This window comes from Pseudoliparis swirei, chromosome 14, assembly GCF_029220125.1.
Source record: "Pseudoliparis swirei isolate HS2019 ecotype Mariana Trench chromosome 14, NWPU_hadal_v1, whole genome shotgun sequence".
In the NCBI taxonomy this organism is placed as follows: Eukaryota; Metazoa; Chordata; class Actinopteri; order Perciformes; family Liparidae; genus Pseudoliparis; species Pseudoliparis swirei.
Genome location: NC_079401.1, coordinates 2,574,892 through 2,595,598, shown reverse-complemented (window position 1 = coordinate 2,595,598; position 20,707 = coordinate 2,574,892). Strand labels below are relative to the sequence as shown.

Sequence of the window (20,707 nt, the reverse complement as noted above, 5' to 3'; positions counted from 1 at the left end):
ATTTTCATATGTTGGCGAATCATTTATATTTATGTTCACGGTTGGCCGGCGATGCAAATGTGAAGACATGCGGGGTGGGGGGGTGAATAATGTGTATGTCTGTAGGTGTGGGGGGGCCGGCGCTATGCGGAGCATGCGAGACGTGACGGGGGAACGCCGCGCGGGCAGAGCGTCCTGAAAGGTGCAGCTCGTTGGCATCCGCGGCATGCGACTGGAAATTAGTGGCTATTCTGGCTCGCATCTCCTCGACAGCTGTCTGCCCACCGCTGCGGCGCAGTCACAGATTCCAGTCGCGGATGCTGTAATTAGGGTGTAACCCTGAAAAAAAAAGAGGAAAGAAAGAGAGCGCCTCCGCCTCTCGGACCGAGCGGCGATGCGAGGCGACCTTTTTAATCTGGGAATAAACCTCCTTTTTACAGACTCCTGTCGCCTGCGCTCAGAGGTCAACGCTCGGCCGACGCCGTAACCGAGGGCCATGCCCACATTCCTCCCGTCGTTCTCCTGAACTGACCTCTGACCTTCCTTCTCCTCTCTGTCCGCCCGCCAGCTCTGAACTACGAGAACGTGCCGGAGACGGGCTCGGAGACGGAGGAGGACGACAAGCTGCCGGCGTCCGAGGAGGACCCCGCCACGATGAACGGCGCCGGCAGCCCGGCCAGCCTCGGCCGCCCGGAGGCCTCGCCGCTCGCCGAGAGCCGCGGCCTCCTGCTCACCAAGGAGGAGGAGGAGGAGGACGAGATGAGGGACAGCGGCGTGGAGCACATCTGGCCCGACAACGACATGCTGAGCGCCTCCGTGGACGGTACTGGTGAGTGTCCTCGCATCCTACCCCCCCCCCCCCACACACACACACACACACACACACACACACCAGGTGCGTGGGCTTCAGGTGGGCTGTCGCTCACAAGCCACACGCTAAGCTAGATGTGTGCGCCTCCTGCCGCTCGCGGCGTCGTCTTACGCCGTAAGCCCCGCCCCCATCTGGTGCCCGATGAGACTCAAACAAACCCGCCCCCCCTCCCGCTGTGCAAACGAACGCGACTCGAGTCGAACCCCCGTCTACAGAAATGTAGAAGAAGAAGAAGAAGAAAAAAATGTCGAATGTGTTTGATTCGATGTTCCAGAGCTCATGAGCTCCTCCAGAACACGCCGCTCCACCCAGGTGACGCCGCCTCCTCCTCCTCCTCCTCCTCCTCCACCCAGGGCCCCCAGTCACGGATGCTTGAAAGATAAATACTTTTAATTAGGGGGCAGGGCGTGATCATTAAAGGAAGCCGGGGCGGCTTCGCCAGAAAGCCATTAACAACCTTAAATGAAATTTTTATTTTTATGATAGCCATTTACATGTATAATAAGAGTCGATGATTCCTGGGAGCATGTGACGGGAACAGAGTGCGGGGAGAAGTCGTGTAAGACAGCCGATTTAAACGAGCCGCGCTAATGAAGGAGCCGCGCGGCGTGCGGCGCGCTCGCGTTTTAACGCACATTGATGAGGGATGAAGAAAAAAAAACGGATATCAACATTTGGCGTCTCCTAAATAACGCCTCATAACGGCTTCTTTTATGAAAAAAGAGAAAGAGAAAAGGAGACGCTTTGGTAAATAAATCAAGATAAAGGATAAACAAGCTGTCGTTGCATAGGGTAATTGTTTATTTGATAAAGACCCGCGGTGCCATAATGTCTGTAATTCAACTATGTTGCAATTCCCAGATAATACGCCTCTGGTGTGATAAAGCGCCTGACATATTTCGGAGAGCAAGTCAAGTTCATTAGAGCGTTCGGGAGTCTCTTTCCCAATCTTCGCGGGTGCTGTGTTTCCCAGTGTGTGTGTGTGTGTTTTTTCTTCTTCCTCGGTGCCTAAGTGTCTACAGTGATACCTCAGCACATAACTTAGGCCTGAGATAAGTTAGCACCGCCCCTCCTCCTCCTCCTCCTCCTTCGCTCGTCACTCCCCTATCGAGAGCTGCTGCTTTTTTTTTTTTTTTGGAAGCGAGAGTGAATTTTGGGGAAAAAAGCGCCGGACCCCTTCCAGGACCCCGTTTCATGTCACGTGACGCTTTAAAAAAAACGTGGTTCTTGCGCAACAGAGCTGCTCACCAGAGATGTGTTTTTAAATGTTTTGTTTAACTGTGTTGCATGTAAGAAAGAAAGTTTAGGGAGTTTATCTCCTGTGAGTCCAGGGCCACAATCAGAGTCTTGTGTCTGGCGTTGTCCTTGACATTCCTTCATCCCACATCCAGCCTGGAAAACATGACATCATCATCGCTGACAGACGTTTTCAAATAAATCACCTGCGTTCTCCCCCCCGCCCCGACGTCAGGCTGCTCGTCGAGGAGCCTCCCTTGAATATAGAAGCTGCCGCGTCCTCCAGACGAGATACTGAGAGTAAACAAAAGCCTTTCCCTTCTGCTTTGGATGGAAACAGCGGTTCTTGTTGTCTTTGAGTTCTCCGTCCGCCGCGTAAACACCTCGTCCAGGAGTTCCTCGCGTCCTCTAATGAGCGCCGTTGGATCCGACGCTTTCCCACCCTGCCAAGAGGAGGAGAAATAAATAAAAACTGTATTCTTTGGCTGACGGGATGGAACATCAACGCGAAAATATCTGCTGTTGACAACCTGGGTGTAAAAATACCGAGAGATGGCGTCGGCTCCCGCGAACCGCTCTAATCCGATCTCTATCTTGAGTCCATTGTGTGCGTGTGCACGCCAGGATCCAGCAGACGTGAGACTTTAAAGCCACCGCGGTGGCCGGCCGTAAAAATAGGAATGTTTTCAAAATAAACAGCATCGGAGCTGCTATGAAAATAGGTGGAATCGCGGTCTGGCAAAAGGTATTCTGGCCTCCTCCGGAGTCTCCGACCTCAGCATCGCTCTTCAAGGAGGTGTGTACCTTCCTGCCTCGCGTCCTCTGTGATTTACGACTGACAAAACACACTTTTCCAGCGTTTACTGCTAAATTCCCCCCCCCCTTCCCCCCCCGCTACCAAAAATAGGCACATTTCTGTGGCTTGAAACGACTCCTGGAGAAATCAAACCGCTCTTTCTTTTCTCTTGTTTCTTTTTTGTATTCTTGTCAGATACTCAAAGAGACATAGCCGGAACATTGGTCCTCTATAATGTGTGTGTGTGTTCATGTGTGTATAGGAGGCCCCTGCAGCAGCAGCATGAGTCTTCCTCCTATAGAAGGACCCCGGTCCCCACAATGACTGTGTATCCCTTTTGTAAGGAGCCCACTCTTACATGTGTGTGAGTGTGTGTGTGTGCCAGAGGCCGAGGTGATCGTGGTATTAGCCCACCTCCTGCTGGCCGGGCCTCCCTTCAGACCACAGATAACACCAGTCCTCCAAGGTAAATAGGGCAGAGTAGAGGGCCAATAAATCCCACTGGTCATCCCCTCGTCAGCCTGAAAGTATGCAGCCCGAAAACAAACACGGCGAGGACGCGGCGGCGGCGGCGAGAGGGAGTTTCGGGCCGCGGCGTGTTCGCCGTTCTTCATGCGCGCCGATATCTGATCCCTGCGGGTATATTTTTAATCTGTTTTGTTTTGTCGTTGTTTAATTCGTGTTTTTAAACCCGGTTCATTTTCTCAGCCTGTGGTTTGGACGTGAAACCCCCCCGAAAAATAAACTCCAGAGCGAGGGGAAAGTTAAACTAGGACACGCCCCCTTCCAGAAGAGCCTGTCATTACTCGGCGAAGGCCTGGACACGGGGTATTCACCACCGCACAACACGACGCCTTTCATTTGAAGAAGGCTGGGGAGCGTTCCTCCAGGATTCAGCTCCATGGACGCGTTCTTCTTCTGGTGGAATGACAAACAACGTGGCCGCCGCTTTCCGGAGCTCATCTTCATTTCGTGGCTACGGGAGTCGGACACGTCCAGACCCCGTGAAAACCCCCACAATGCAACACTTGCAGAGCGAGAGCAGGGAGGAGGGACTCGGCGTCCTCCCGTCGACCGTGGAGGGACGCGGCGGTCAGACGGCGGTCTGTTTACGAGCCTGTCAATCCCCCCCCCCCCCCACACGCAGGTTATTTACAGCCCCCCCCCCCTTCACCTGTGCCGGGACGCCGTGTGCCCCCCCCCCCCTGTCATTATCCTGATTGGCAGTGAGAACGACGCCCCCTGGAGGGGTCAGTTAGTCAGACGTGTCCTCTGGGGGGGGGGGGAACCAGAGGGTTCGAGAAGCGAATGTATTGATCAGACGTCTTGCTCTCGACCCATTTCGAACCGGAGGACATTCATTCTCAGGCTCCGCCCACCTGAGGTTTTCCCCCCTCCGACCAATGAGCTTTAAGCCTCGCCCTCCAGAGCCGCTCGGCCCCTGAGACGTTCTGTGCAACCCAAACTCTTAATTTGCGGTTTCGGGGGGGTTGTGTGTTTTCCGTTCTCTCTCTCTCTCTCTCTCTCTCTCTCTCCGCTGTGGCAAATCAAAAGAATGTGTGCTCTCGCAACGCCGCCAGCTGCTTTCTGGAAGGAAAAGCATCCACAGCAATGACATACGATTGAAAAAAAAAAGAAAAGAAAAAGAAACACACGAGAATGAAGCAAAAGAAAAGAGGGGGGGGGGAGAGGGGGGAGAGCCAGTAATAAGCTCAGCCTGAGCGTCGGCTGGAGCTCTATGATTGCTCAGGTGGATGTTCTCCCCGTGTATTAATCGCTCTGTTTGGCATTTGAAGCCCTCCCCCCCCCTCCCCCGCCTGTTGTCGTGTTAAAGGTAAATAAGTCGCTGCCTGGCCCAGATGATAGCATTCATTAAGCACGCTGAACAAAGCTGCTTCCTCCATACCTTCTTCTTCTTCAAGGCCTCACTGTGTGTGTGTGTGTTGGTGTTCACGGTGCACCGAGGTACTCACCCCCCCCCCCCTCTTTCTCTCCCCCCCTGCCACCTCCTTTTCTCTCCTCTTCTTCAGATGAAATAAAGGATGACTTCGACACCCTGGGGCCCGACGCCGCTCTGCAGGCGGTTGGAAACGGTACAGGTGAGTCGACCGGAGACTCTTTACCCCCGCTGGCCCGATCCGTTTGACCTCTGACCCCCTCCCCCCCCCCCTACACACACACACACACACACACACACTCTCATTAAAAAAGACCACGGCAGCGTCTCCTTGCAACATCTCGTCACGCGTTGCTCAGTTCTTTTCGAGCACAGAGGTCACATGGTGATATAAGCCCCGCCCCCCTGCAGAGGGCTTCATGGTTCTTTCAGGGCGAAGCGACCTCGGACCCGTGCGGTTTCTCGGCCTCTCTGGCGAGCCGAGCGAAGCCTCAGCGCGTGTTTGTGTCCCGGTGGAACCGAACCCATACCTGCCATTTTTCATTAGGTTACTCCCCCCTCCCCCCTCCCCCCCTCCCCCCCTCCCTTCCATGATATCATCCTGGCCACCCTGACAACTGGCGGCGGAGCGAGCTCGCCCCACAGAACGCCACGCAGCGCCGCCTCAAAGCCTCCCTTCAGCTTCGATTACCTCGACTCTCTGCTCGGCGTGGACTTTTCTTCTTCTCTCTCTCTCTCTCTCTCTGTTTTCCATTTTCAAACCGCTTAGAGCAGTTTTGGAAACAACGCGGCGGTGGGGAGCTCGCCCCGCCACTCCATCACATGTGATTCCATTTAGCGGTTCGATCACGTCTGCTGCCGCTCGCTCTGATCCAGGTGACGTCCTCCACCGTCTCGGTCGTCCTGCGTTGACAGAAACACCAAATATACGGACTCGCCCTGATGGTCCTGGATGTTTACGTCTTAACAATTAGCTCCGGAGGCGCCGCGCCTCTAATGAGAACGCCGTATATTCCGATCCGTCAGATGACATGTTTGACAACCAAATATCGGACTACCTTGACCTTTCTGCAAAGTGGAGCGTGAAGTCATCACGGCCCGAAAGCGCACCTTGAACGCCTCATTAGGGGAGCGGGTCTGATGAGACGTCACTTTCTTTTTGGGGGTTTTCTCTGCAGCCGACCGGCCTCCAGGTCGTAAACACACTGTGTGTGTGTGTGTGTTTTGAAAGTCAGCCATCCCCTCGACTAATGAAGGCTGCTGATGTTCTTTGAGCTCCGGTTTAGTTTGTCGGAGGCAGCTATCTCCTCGCTGCAGCTTCAGAGTTTCCCTGAAGAGAAGGGACCGGGGAAATGATGTGAGCGCGGCGCATTGTGTGGCCTCAGCACTTTGGCTCGGGATACGTCTATCTTCTTCTTCTTCTCCTCTCTGGGTTTGTGGTCCCCCCCCCCCCCCCCCGTAATCTGCTCAACACAGAGTCAACAAAAGCCTCCCGTCTCTTGATTGACCTTATATGTGAAAGTCGATACGAAGAGACGTGGCTCTGGTGCTGATTAAGCCCGGCTCGTGTGTGTATGCATTTGTATATACATGTATATACACACGTGTGTGTGTGTGTGTGTGTTTCCTTTTTTCATTTGAGCCCTCAACTCCAAATCTGATGTAATGTCATGAGTACATTTGGCGGCTCAGGGTTCCCGGCGCGTTGCTCCCGGTAGCGCCCGTAGGATTAAGTTACCATTCTTATTTTTAGCCGGCGTGGCGTGACAAGCAAACCCCGTAATTTAGATGTATTCCCCTCAACGCGCGGCGGTAATGTTTTCGGGTGGCGGTCCTCATCGCATTTCCAACCACGATGTTCCCAATAACGCCGCTGCAAGACATTCCTCCGGGGAAGAAATGAATCCAATTTATCCTCCTTCACCGACTCTCTCTCTCTCTCTCTCTCTCCCTCTCTCTCTCTCTCAGTCAAGAGCGTCGATTGCACTTCGGAGTTCGAGGACTTCTTCGCCAAGCGGAAGCTGGACGACGGCGACAGCCACGTGGCGAGCATCGCCGAGTACCTGCAGCGCGGCGACACCGCCATCATCTACCCAGAAGCCCCGGAGGAGCTGTGCCGCCTGGGCACGCCGGAGGCCGCCGGGCCCGAGGACAACGGTGAGAATCGCAAAACGGTCTCGGTGAACGCCGCCCGCCGGCCAAGAGTCAGAGCGGGAACAGAGAGAACAGCTCGCTGACACGGCCGGGCAGCTGTGGGTCCCACAGATTCACCGGATGCCTCGGTGTTTACCTACCGTCTTAGGCAACAGCTGGGCAGGGGCTTGAAACCAGATAGTGCACCTCTGAAGCCCGGAGGGAGAACAGAACTTAGGGGGGGGGGAGGAGGAGGAGGAGGAGGAAGAGGGGGTTGAATGGGAATGAGCTCATGAGTCACGCTGCGGACACGACGTGTCGGTGGGAATGGCAGAAAAAAAAAGGTTTTAAAAAAGCGAGGGGCTGTTTTAAGCAATTAGGGAGGCGTCTGTGTGAGTGTGTGTGTGTGTGTGTGTGTGTGTGAGTGTGTGTGTGTGAGTGTGTGTGTGTGTGTGTGGAGGTCGTAGTGCAGCGGATGCCAGCCTGACACTGGGGTTCTCATGTGGAGCAGATTGCAGAGATAGCTCCCATACCACTCTGGGCAGCCCGCCCGTTAGCTGCCATCGATTCGCTGACCTTTTGGCCTGCTTTCTCTCCCTCCCTCCCTCCTTCCCTCCTTCCCTTCCTTCCTCTCTCAGACCTGCCACCTGGAACGCCAGATGCCTTCGCCCAACTGTTGACCTGCCCCTACTGCGACCGCGGCTACAAGCGGCTGACGTCTCTGAAGGAGCACATCAAGTACCGCCACGAGAAGAACGAGGAGAACTTCGCCTGCCCGCTGTGCAACTACACCTTCGCCTACCGCACGCAGCTGGAGCGCCACATGGCCACGCACAAGCCCGCCCGCGACCAGGTCAGAGGCCCTCCTCGTCTTCGTCTTCTCCGCCCTCTTCTTCTCCTTCTTCGCCCTCTTCTTCTCCTCCATCCGTCCCCCCTCGCCTCACACCTAATGCGCTCCGATCGCTCAGAGAAGACGGATCATTTTTCCTCCTGATTGCCAATCATTATTAATTTTTCATGGCGTTTTGAAGATGCGGATCCTTTAATGGTGATAACTTTAATTGAGGCCCTAAATGGCTTTTTGATGGCCTTCCCCCCGATATCGTTTTCCAGTCTAGCGTTCACGATCGAATGATTGTGTGAATATTTTTTCTCCAATTTGGATTTTTTTTATCAGCTCCTTAACTTCACACTTCACTCCTTGGCCTTTAATGTTCTTCTGGTGCAGCACTCCATCAAGCCCCTCCCCCTCTCTCCCCCCACCCACACTTGTAATTTCATGCACTGCATAAACATCTGTGTATACTTGAATCTTCTGGAGCGATTTATATCCTATACGTCGGAAATATAATGTGAATCCGCCGGCAGTCGGCATGAATCACCTCACAGTCCTGCGAGGTGAAAACACATCCAGCGGTCACGGCTGTTTAGCTCGCTCGTCGGGGGGGGGGCAGAAATGTGCACGCTTACAGAGTTTTTGCACATCGGGGGATGATTCTAACTCCCCAGTGAACTGAGGTGGAGCAGTACATCTTTTAAAAAGAATCTTTTAAATGTAACGGGCTGTAGTTCATTGCATGTTCGCGGTGACGCCCTCCTCCGGGGGCGTGAACCTGAGCAGATGGGCGGGGCCGCCGGACGCTCGCGTTCCCGCTCCAGAGTCGACTCGGTTCAGGCGTGTCGTTCAGTCAATCCTCGGGGTGATCGGCGCTCTCGTGACATCACTTCCTCTCTCCGGGAGACGCCAGTAATCATGTGAAAATGTACATTTTGTGCAATTAGGACCCGAGGAGCGCTCGGATTAGCATAAGGCATCACGTCCTGATAGGTAAACATGTGCTCCGCTCTCCTGCCGCCGTGTTTACAAGCCCTCATGCTCCTCCTCCTCTCAACCAATTAGCCCAAATATGACTCATTAGAGGTTGTACATATGCAAACATCCAGCCGGGGCCCCGCCCACAAGCCGACGCTGCCATTCACCATTAGGAGCGCAGGAGCGATTGTGTCTTATTAGCAGCGGTGGCGAGACCCAACTTTACCGGGCAGGGGTCCTCGGGGGGGGGGGGGCAGCGAAGCAGCTGTTGCTGTTTGTTTATGCAACTCAGCAACATGCGAGCGGTGGGGTCCCTCTCCGGGCCCCCGACTCCCCCCGCCTGATCTTTTGAAGGTTGGGGCTGTTTGAACAATTCCTCCCAGTCCTCCCAGTGTCCTGCGCGCCACCATCTGTCTCCCCAGGAATGTGGGTAGAGTCAGCACACACACACACACACACACACACACACACACACAGCATTTGTCAAGGCTGAACTGGGAGGAGGGAGTCACTGTGCCCCCCCCCCCCCCCCCCTTCAGCTCAGAGAATATGTGTCTCTTTTTTTATTATCTACTAAACGCCTCCAACTCCCACTGGGATTGAATTGTTTCCAGAGTGACAGAGTTTACACACACACCGTCTTGTAGGTATTACACTGAGATTATTATATTTTTTTTTTTGAGGGGGGGGGGTTGAATTGCAAATAGATGGATGGCACCGGGTGTTTACCCTTTGAACAGAGAACCAAGGCCTCGCTCTGCGTCTCAGGATTATTAAAGAGGCTTTTTATTTAAGAGAGCCTCTTACTGCATGGGGGGGGGGGGGGTCACTCACCCGGCGTGGACGCAGGTACCTGAACACCTCTCACACTGATTAGGCTCAAATTAATGAAAAGCAGATGGCATCGGCGTTTTCTAATGAACGGGGGAAAAAATACTCTTTTTTTTTTATTCATTCGGCCAAATTGTAAAGGCTCCGCCCGCTTAGGCCGAGGAGCCAGGAAATTAAAAGGTATGCGTCTCCCCGGGTGTTATCACCGGCGCCGCCTGTAGCCGCTCAACGGAGGAGAGGAGGAGGGGAGGAAGAGGAGGAGGAGGAGGAGAAGGCCTGGATGGAGCCGCTTGTGATTATTTACTGCATATCTTCAACATGGAGCTCACTCTCTCTCTCTCTCTCTCTCTCTCTCTCTCTCGCTCACAGCACCAACTGCTCAACCAAGCGGCCGGCAACCGCAAGTTCAAATGCACCGAGTGCGGCAAGGCCTTCAAGTACAAGCACCACCTGAAGGAGCACCTCCGGATCCACAGCGGTGAGCACTGTGAATATTCAGAATTAGGAATCATTAGAAATGTGTGTGTGAAGCATATCAGCATATATTATCCCAGTTATTAGTGTGTGAGTCAGGAGATCAATGAGCATGAAGCTTCATTGTCTGTACCAGACTTTGTTTTCTTTAGTAAACTTTCTTCCTTTATTCGTTTCACATGATATCTCACTAATAATATTCATCAAGCGATGAAGAGGCGTCCCTGAGGCCGGGTGTGACCCTCTGCTCTCCTTCCAGGTGAGAAGCCGTACGAGTGCCCCAACTGCAAGAAGCGCTTCTCCCACTCCGGCTCCTACAGCTCCCACATCAGCAGCAAGAAGTGCATCGGCCTGGTCGCCGTCAACGGGCGCATGCGCGGCAGCATGAAGACCGGCTCCTCCCCCACCTCCTCCTCCTCCTCGCCCACCAACAGCGCCATCACCCAGCTGCGCCAGAAGCTGGAGAACGGCAAGCCGCCGCCGGGCGGCCTCCCCGACCACGGCGGCCTCCACCTGAGCATCAAGACGGAGGCGCTGGACTTCAACGACTACAAGATGATGATGGCGTCCCACGGGTGGAACGGGGCCGCCGGGCCCTTCATGAACGGAGGAGGAGGAGGAGGAGGCATGGGGGGGAACAGCCCGCTGGGGGTCCACCAGAACTCGACGGGCCACAGCCCCCTGCTCCCTCTGGCCATGGCGGGGCTGGAGTCGCAGCTGCTGTGCTACCCGGGCCCGCTGGCCAACAACCTGAGCGAGGTGCAGAAGGTGCTCCAGATCGTGGACAACACGGTGTGCCGGCAGAAGATGGACTGCAAGCCCGAGGAGCTCTCCCGGCTCAAGGCCTACATGAAGGAGCTGGGCACCCAGGTGGAGGAGCAGAAGCAGGCGCTGACGTCGGCGGGGGCGGCGGGCGGCCTCCCGCTCGTCAACCACAACGGCGCCACCAAGAGCATCATCGACTACACGCTGGAGAAGGTGAACGAGGCCAAAGCCTGCCTCCAGAGCCTCACGGCGGACTCCAAGAGGCAGATGGGCAGCATCAAGCGGGAGAAGCCCCTCCACCTGCTGGACGGGGAGGAGAAGGCGCCGGAGGGCCTCCTGTTCACGCCCTACGCCTGCCAGTTCTGCAAGGAGTCCTTCTCGGGCCCCATCCCGCTGCACCAGCACGAGCGCTACATGTGCAAGATGAACGAGGAGATCAAAGCCGTGCTGCAGCCCAGCGAGAACAAGCAGCCCGCCACGTACCTGGACAGGAGCGCCCACCTGCTGTCGGAGAAGGGCTTCATGGTGAACCCGTACCGCGACCACATGTCCGTGCTCAAGGCCTACTTCGCCATGAACATGGAGCCCAACGCCGACGAGCTGCTCAAGATCTCCATCGCCGTCGGCCTCCCGCAGGAGTTCGTCCGGGAGTGGTTCGAGCAGCGGAAGATGTACCAGTACGGCATCGCCCGCAGCCTGCCGCTGGACAGCCGGCACGCCGCGGATGTGGCGGCGGCGGGCGGCGGCGGGGCGAACAACCGCCACACGCCCCCGAAGGACTCCCGGTCCCCCGTGAAGCCGGCGGAGCGCATCACCTCGCCCTCCATCGCCGAGCTGCACAACAACGTGAACAACTGCGACAACCCGCTCAGACACTTGAAAAGCAGCCAGTTCGTTGGCGTTGGCGTTGGCGTTGGCGTTGGCGTTGGCAAACCCGGCCGCGAGAAGCTGGAGCTCTGCCGCAGCAACACGCCGTCCCCGCTCAACCTCTCCTCCACGTCTTCCAAGCACTCCCACAGCAACTCCTACACCCCCAACAGCCTGACCTCGGAGGACCTTCAGGCCGAGCCGCTGGACCTGTCGCTGCCGCGCCTCCTCAAGGAGCCCAAGCACGCGCTGACCGTGCGCAGCCGGCCCCGGGCTAACGGCGTGGGCGCGGAGCGCGGCGGCGGCGTCCCCTCCCCCCGAGAGCACTTCGAGGAGCCGCTGAACTTGGTGTACTTCAAGAAGGAGTTCTCCGGCTCCGTCAACGGCTCCCTGGAGAAGAGCACCAGCCCCATCTTCGGCATGAACCCGTTCGCCGGCAAGCAGCTGTACACGTCCCTCCCCCCGCAGAGCGCCTTCCCCCCCGCCACCTTCATGCCCCCCATGCAGGCCAGCATCCCGGGGCTCAGGCCCTACCCGGGCCTGGACCAGATGGGCTTCCTGCCGCACATGGCCTACACTTACGCGGCGGGGGCGGCGACCTTTGCCGAGATGCATCAGAGGAGGAAGTACCAGCGGAAACCCGGTTTCCAGGTAAATAAATAACCCCGAATGTTCTTGTGGTATTAGAGGAGGACTTAAAGAAAGGCTCGCCGAGGTAGAGGAGCAGAGGAGACGTAGACATCTGCGACCGGGAGATAATCTCGCTCCTGCTTCAAAGGAGGGAGGATTTACGGCGTCGACGACGAAGCCAAGCGACGTCCCGCCGTCTCAACTTCTAATTTATCGTTTGTGTCAGGTCGTGAAACCCTCCCAGATTTCTATAATTGTCCAATCGTGGCTCAAATGAAATCCTCATGTTTTCATTTCTCCCCTCAACAAAAGGTCAAACGCAGCTCTAGAGAAGTGGCTCAAAGTCTCACACGGCATGAGGTTCAGATAAATAACGGGATCTCATGAAGCCCTAATTGATACCACTCTGCACTCTGCACTGCATTAATGCTCCTGAACTGTGATATTTAGTTATTAAATCTGGGTGAGAGGCCTTTTGTGGAGATGACGGAGGTGAGGCCCGCGGCCGCGCTCTTCCACGAGGAGCGGCGGCCGCCATGAGCTCCGGCACGCCGATTAATAATGCACCGCCGCCGCCTTCATTACGGCGAGCGCTGAGGGCTGTTGAACGTAGAGGGGAACCGTTCTGATGAAGAAGTATTAATAATGTTTCCTATTCGAAATTAGATTTTAAAAAATACATCTGGCGGGCGTTCCGTTCAAATTGATAGCAGAGTGATCGTGATCTGAAAACACACACACACACCTATAGATACATGTATTATGACACTTCGGTGATTTTAATCATCATGCGAGTCGGCAAATTCCTCTCATGTTATATTGTCCTCCGTCAATTCTCGCTGGAGACTAATGCTCGTCGTAAAAGAGAATTTTTTTTGAAGGAAATGTGCAGGATTGAGCCTCTAAATGAGCCGCGATGCGCCTTCATGAGGGGAACGCGTGAGTTCTAGATGAGAGGTATTAGTCCTCGCTGAAGGTTTTATAAGCAGCGTGTGCTGGGAATGAACGATGAATGGAAACAACACTTAAGGATCATGTAATTGCAGCATTAAGACTTTTATTTCTCTCTGTTTTACATTATTTGAAGTTAGGAGGGGCACATTGCGCAACAAGCTTCTGCACTAGTCTTTTATTTAGCTTTGATAATCCCTCCGAGATTTATACTGTTTACCCAATAGAAACATCACTTAAATATCACGCGGCCGCAGCATCGGGGCATTTATCTACCCGACGACACAGCGGCGGGAGGAGGAGGAGGAGGAGGAGGAGGAGGAGGAGGAGGCGGCGGCGGCGGCACACGATGTATTAGGGAGAGCCAGCGCGTTGACCTCTTTGCCCTCTGTGTGGTCTGAAGGGGGATCTGCTCGACGCCACAGCCGACTACATGTCGGGGCTGGACGACATGACAGACCCCGACTCCTGTCTGTCGCGGAAGAAGATCAAGAAGACCGAAAGTGGTATGTACGCGTGTGACTTGTGCGACAAAACATTCCAGAAGAGCAGTTCCCTTCTAAGACACAAATATGAACACACAGGTATATACTGTTCGAGACCCTTACTTTAAACCCCATTTTTTGTTATGTTTTAAATGTTTGTGTTTCTAAACCTTCTCACTTTGAATATATATATATTTGATGTCCCCCTCCTCCCCTCCTCTTCCTCTTATTCCTCCTTCTTTCCTCCTTCTCTGTTTGACCCTTGACCTGTATGTGTGACCTTCCTCCATCGACAGGGTCGCGATGCGTCGTGTGCTCCTTTGAGATATCCGGAGCGCTTCTGAGACTTTTTTAAAAAGCACAATCTGTAATGACCGCAGGTAGCCGAGGCCCTTCGAGTCGTTGTGCTCTATATTTTCCAATCGTATCCCGCCGTATGAACCGTTTTGCTATCTTAAAAAAAAAGACGCACATCAATTCACCTCGATGCACGGAGCCCCTGACGCCGTTATCGGCCCCCCCCCCGCCGCCGCCGATAGATCTCATCAGCGGAGTGGAGACCCGATAAGCCGCCTTTCATTACGCCGATTATACGGAGATCCTCTTTCACCGCGTTGCGTCATCCGTTTCATCCGCTATCGGGAGCCGAGCGCCCGGCTATCGGCGTTATCTGGTCGCGCGTTAAGAAAAAGGCGAGGAAGGGGCGCTCCGACTCCTTCAAAATAAGAGAGAGAGAGAGAGGCGGCGTTATCTCCGCCGCGCTTTCACGTCGTTTCAAAAAGAAAAAAGAAAGAAACAACGATATTACGAGGCTCAGAGGAGCCGGGGGGGAAAACCCGGCAGATGTTTGAGAAGCCGAGGGGAGTCGTGTGATTTGTGGGGGGGGGGGGGGGGGGGCGGGCGCCACAGTCCCACACGTGCCGAGCAGGCCGCCTCACATCGCGGGTTAGAGGACGCCTCCTTTAGCCGGGGGCGGTCGATGGCCGCCGCGCCTTTAAAACCAGCTCGGTTCGGATTTCTCCTCCGAAAGCGTCGCCGCCCGAACGTCCCACGCCCCCTGAACGCCACCATGAACCTGAATGATGTCGGGAGATAAGCAGGGCCGCCCCTCGGCGCGTGTTTACTCCTTCCCCGCTCCTTGTTTGCTCTGCGGAACTTTTATTGACGTCCCGTCCGTCAGCCCGAGCATAAGTAGCGGCGGTGGAGTTCCTCCATGCTTTAACCGCGGGGGGGGGAGGGGGAGGGGAGGGGCATCTCCATAATGCCGAGCACGCGGGCGCCCCCCCCCTTTCTCAATCTGGATAAACAAACAGATTTAACGCGGCGCCACGTCACTCCGCTCCATGCCATCCGTCCACCGCCGTTGTCTTTGTTGTTGTTGCTTTCCTCGTGCCTGTGTGTGTGTGTGTGTGTGTGTGTGTGTGTGTTGTGCGACTCCGACAAGCCCGACTCACCGCCCCCCCCCGCTCTGTGCCCCCGTGTCTCTGCAGGCAAGCGGCCTCACCAGTGCCAGATCTGCAAGAAGGCCTTCAAGCACAAGCACCACCTCATCGAGCACTCGCGGCTGCACTCGGGCGAGAAGCCGTACCAGTGCGACAAGTGCGGCAAGCGCTTCTCCCACTCGGGCTCGTACTCGCAGCACATGAACCACCGCTACTCCTACTGCAAGAGGGAGGCGGAGGAGCGGGAGGCGGCCGAGAGGGAGGCGCGCGAGAAGGGCCACCTGGAGCCCACGGAGCTGCTGATGAGCCGCGCCTACCTGCAGGGCGTGACGCCCCAGGGCTACCCGGAGCTGGCGGAGCGCGGCGCCATCATGAGGCGCGACGCCGTGAACGGGGGCGGGATCACCAGAGAGGGGCGCGGCGGCGAGGAGGAGGAGGAGGAGGAGGACGGAGCGTACGGCAAGATGGGGTGCGGCAGGGACGAGGAGTTCCTGGAGGAGGGGGAGGAGGAGGAGGAGGAGGAGGAGGAGAGCAAGAGCATGGACACGGACCCGGACACGATGAGGGACGAGGAGGAGAACGGGGAGCACTCGATGGACGACAGCTCGCTGGACGGCAAGACGGAAACCAAATCGGAGCACGAGGACGCGATGGAGGACGGCATGTAACCACGGAAACGAGAAGCGCTTCCCGACTTGAAGAGTTTCCTCTCTCGGCTCAGTATTCTTAACCCGCGCGGTTTTTAAAAAAAACGCCCGACGTGCACGTGCCTGGAGCTTCAGGAAGCTTTCTTTGACGGACTCCTCGGGGGGCGAGGGGGGGGGGAGGGGGGGTGTCTGCAGAACTAGACACAGACTCAGAAGTCAATCCGGAGGAGGTCACTGAGGGACGGGAGGCATGGGTTTGTGAAATAAGCTGCATTATGCAAACCGAACAATGAATAAATGAATACATTTCAAAAAAATGTACAGTACTAAGGCCTGAAAATATGTGTGGTGCTAACCTCCTCAAATAAACCCCGTGTTCCATAGTATTTATAGCACAACTAGTGACTTGTACAAATTGCACTCCGCTTCTATAATCATGAACAAAAATAATAAAAAGTATTGCCTATGTATATATTTATACAGTGTTGGAAAAAGAGCAGTAGTGTCTGCACTACAGTCCTTCATATTACCTTTGTTATCACCTTCCTTCCTTGCTCCCTACGGTGTCGTCTTTCCTTTTCAAACGTTTCCACTCACCATTTTTCAGGCCTCTTCAATCAAAAAAACGTCAAATGAAGGAATTTAAACAAAAAGACTGTACCAAGGCGCTTAGAGGAATTTTTTTTAAAGAGGACGGAAGTTTTAAAAAGAGACCTTCATTTTACGGGAAAATACAGTTTATGAACAGAAGGTGTTGGGGGGGTGGGGGGGGGGTATTAAAAAAATGAAGGACGAAGCCTTTGTAAGGTGTTTTTGATAAGAAAAAAGAAGCCTTATATGCAAACCTTTTAACCTGTGTGTTTTCTGCAAGTGCCACCCTCGTATTGTGTAACAGGAAGGTTCATTTGTGTCACCAGCTTCAGTATTATGAAATGGTTCACCGTGGTTCTCTGAAGCATCCGTGTCAGTATTAAGACTTATAGGCAGCAGGTCCTTAGTTTACATTATGTTGTGCAATGTTTTCTCAGTTTCTTTACTTTTTAACTTTGTCAGTATTACACCAAACCTTTTTTTTTTTTTTTTAAAGCAAATTGCATTCGTTTTTATTTGTAGGTTGATAAAAATAAAAAAAACATTTATTTATGTGGCCCATTTTATATTTCCTAATTTTATTTATTTCATACTGTTGTGTACAGTACTATAGTTCTTCAATATATAGATATATTTTAGTAAAAAGGAACATGGTGTCGATCATAGGGGCAAATTTTACGTAAAGAGAGCATTTATTGTGTTTTGAAACATTGTGAAATGCGAAGTTTAATCTTATTTTATTTTATTTTCCTTTTTATTTTCCAGTTGCTGGAAAATTCCAAATTTGGGAACTTTTATACAATTGTGAAAACACTGTATTTTCGACTGAAAAATTCCACTTTCTTCATCTTTGTTTCTTTTTTTTAAGCTAAAAAAAAAAAAATGAAGAGGGACTGTTAAATACTATGTATGATATCATATTGACTGAAGAAGAATCTTTCCTGAAATGTCTTTGTAAAAGTATTATTGAATTCATAATTTGTAATTTCTCTTGAAAATGACCCTGCTCGAATAAAAGTAGCCAAATTACAGAGTACCAAACCTCGGCTCATGTATATTCACGTCGCTTAGAGGAGAAGTGGGAATGTTCCCTTCAGTTTATACAGAAACCTCATTATTATGTTAATTACATACATTTTAATTCACACATTGGAGTGGATCAAAGGGAGCTGACCCCGCCTGGCGGCTTATTATGTCTCATTTAAGCAAAACCAAACATTTATTCTACATCTTCCTCACCTGCGTTTGTTCTTCACTTCATCGGCGAAGGATAATGACCAGTATCTGAGGAATAAGGCCAGAAATATTACATATGTGTATTAATATCAACAATTAAAAGACCAAAAGCAACAGAGAAATTACCCTACACACACACACCACCTTAATTACCGACTGCAGAACCAAATGTGTGTTAATCCGCCACAGAAAATAGTCCCCTACCGATGCACCATTTCCTGCTGTTTTAGTTGCTTTTAAACAAAACTATATATTTGTGACATTTATTTGAAGATTTTTTTAATGTTTTTGTATTATAAGAAAAATACTAAATTAAGAAAAGAAGCCTTAAAAATGTAAATATTGCGACAATGTTTCTTTGTGTCTCACGCGATAAATGAAAGCTGTAGGAACGTGTTGAAAACGTGCTAAAAATGAATAAATCCTTTAGCTTACTGGCTGAAAATTAAAGACAAGATAATAAAAGCTATTTTAGAAGCAAACATGCAAAATGTTAGCTGCTTCCAGACTCTCAGGTTGGAGGATTTCTCTCATTCTTTCTCCGTTGGGTTGAATCAGGACGTCTGAACGCCTTCGACTCCATGAATAACCAAATACCAGAATGTAACAAATCCAGCAGACGATCAATAATAAAACAGCAGTTTGCGTCTCCTCCACGCTCCGGCGTCTCATCTGGAGGCCTGACAGCCCGGCTCCAGAGGTCGGCGTCCTCGCCGCTCGCCGCCCGCGCGGCCGAGGAGAGACTTCAAAAGGCCGCAGATGAAAGCGGCACAAAAAAAAAAAGGGGTCGAGCGATGCCAAACATCGGGACGCGCTTTGCATACTCCGCCATCCTCCTATCGATCGGCGTGCCGGCGGATCGTTGGCCGACCGGCCGGCGGATAAAAGAGCGGCGGGGTCTTAAATGATTAGCTGATGAATCTGATAATGTGCTGTGAACCGTCCGAACAATTACACACGCCGAGGAATTAGTCCTCTGGAGTGAACAGCGCTACCGCGAAGAGAGCAGCATCCGCCTTCCTCCGCGTCTACGCGTTACGTGTTATACCCGAAGGTCAAAGGTCGAGAGGGCGGTGATGAAATATTCCCGCAACCGAGGAGGCTGGAGATGGAATGTTCGAGGAGGAAGTGTTCGGAGACGACAAATTAAATGTTCTTCCCCCTCTGAGGCTCGACTCCCGCCCTCCGGCCCGACGTCCGTTTGAATCTCGGCCGTCGCTCCGCCGCCGTCGGCCGATACCGATGTTGATCCAATTTCGGGATCGATGCCATCGGAGGCCATTAGCCGCGGCTCAAAGGAAGACGGCTTTTAATTGCAATCAGGGCGGCCGGATTGATTTTTTCATTTTTATTTTTTCCCCTCCCGATAATATGTTCAGACTGGAGTATCGCTCCTCGTGTAATTTCAAAATGGATACAGACACACATGAACTGTTTCTCCATTAGCATCGAGACTGTCAGGCCCTGAGATGTGATCCTCGTGGTGTTGTTCGGCTCCATCCGCCTGCTAATCCACACATCCACAAGACGGAGAGCGCCACTTGACTCCAGCTCTCGTGGATTGTTAGCGTTGCTTCACAGATTATTCGCAGTTAAAACTTCCGTCGTCCTCCTTTACCTTCATTCCTCATCTCTGCAGAGGCGGCGAGAAAAACAAAAGAAAAACATCCGTCGTGAAGCCGGTCGTCAAGCACACGCATTAAAAAGCAGCGTGTTACTGGGGGGGGTGGCTACGGTACGGAAAGAAAAGTATGGAAGCAGAGCGTCAGCGGCAAAAATGAAGACGAGAAGGGGAAAGAAAAGAACAGGAGCGATAGAGCGAGACGGAGCGGAGGCCAGAGGATGAAATCACGGCTGGGGTTTCGGTGGCGACGGAGGATTTGAAGTGAGTGTTTTCCACGTTGCTGGAGAACTCATCAGAGAGAGACTCGCCCGCGGTTCCACCTCCGACGAAGAGAGGGTGAGAGGGTGGACTTCCTGTTCCTGTCCCTTTGGGGTCCGTCGTGGAGCAGCCAGGGAGCCACGGGACTGGGAGCTGATCCTGGAGCAGATCCTGGAGGGCCCTTGTCGTCAATATACGCTCTTAGAAAGCAAATATCCCCTCCCCCCCCCCAGAGGTCGGCCGAGTGAGATCAGGTACGAGCTTCACGTCGTTGCGTGATTATCTCCTGCCGGCCACGATGTCATGGACGACGAGGGGAAAGTAGAGGAGACTCTCACACTTTTGACCTCATTAAGTTATTTACATTTCCCCATATGCCGCAGGGCACATGAAGGACGGAGAGAGGGAGGGAGAGAGAGGGAGCGCTCCTCGGACCTGGCACCCGGCGAGAGAAAGTTCAATGACACGCGGGGAGGAGAGGCAGCAAGTGACCAGCAGGGATTAGCCAATCAGAGCGTCAGAAGAGCGGCCAGCTGTTCGTTCTGGCCGGAGCGACGAGAGCCCCGGAGCAGGTGGCGCCGCCCGGTGCCAGCGGTGCTACAGAGGAGGGCGAAGAAGAAGATGGCGATACAAGAAAGTCATCCCGATGCGAGGACGCCATGCCGCATTACTTTTGGCCTCTTATTGCTTTGCCTCGCATTATTATTGTTATTATTATTATGCATCGATATTCCAGAATATCTCTTCACTCGCTTGACAGCTCTGCCCCCCCCCCCCCCCCCCGTGTGGAATTTTATTAATTTGCATTTATGGTTTTTATGTTCTCTCAGGTTTGGCCCCCCCCGCCCCGCAGAGACCTGCGAGATGGTCGTCGGTTTGAAACCCAAACACACGAGGAGCAAAAAGCAAACAACGCATTACACGCTTTAATGCAAGTTCAGCATCAGCCCCAGTGGGGTTCAGTCGGGGGGGGAGTTGATGCAGTTTCCTGAAGAGATAATCTCATTAGTCAACAGTTTAAATGAGCATTGAAAGCATATTTGTATTATTTTGAAGCTTGGCCAGAAGCCAATGAGCCGCTCACACGGTCCCCGTCGACGAGCCCCCTGCTGGCCGGCACTCCGTCGTAATTGATCATTTAAATAAAGGTTTTTTATTAAAGTGGATTCTCGTCCGGTTGG

General features: G+C 53.2%; 1 protein-coding gene across 3 annotated transcripts in view; it reads left to right on the top strand.

The window, feature by feature from the left end:
* Positions 1-17,449, top strand: part of zeb2b (zinc finger E-box binding homeobox 2b) — a 65,538-nt gene extending 48,089 nt beyond the window's left edge. The window contains exons 3-10 of one of the 3 annotated variants that reach the window (XM_056431062.1): positions 548-808; positions 4,913-4,981; positions 6,748-6,936; positions 7,551-7,765; positions 9,926-10,034; positions 10,290-12,313; positions 13,647-13,827; positions 15,219-17,449. In XM_056431062.1, coding sequence (XP_056287037.1) covers positions 548-808; positions 4,913-4,981; positions 6,748-6,936; positions 7,551-7,765; positions 9,926-10,034; positions 10,290-12,313; positions 13,647-13,827; positions 15,219-15,838 — 3,668 coding nt within the window. In that variant the 3' untranslated portion in view covers positions 15,839-17,449. Of the gene's footprint in view, positions 1-544; positions 809-4,912; positions 4,982-6,747; positions 6,937-7,550; positions 7,766-9,925; positions 10,035-10,289; positions 12,314-13,646; positions 13,828-15,218 lie in introns of all 3 variants that reach the window. The other 2 variants (XM_056431061.1, XM_056431063.1) reach the window with 2 other exon arrangements.
* The last annotated feature ends 3,258 nt before the right edge of the window (positions 17,450-20,707 follow it).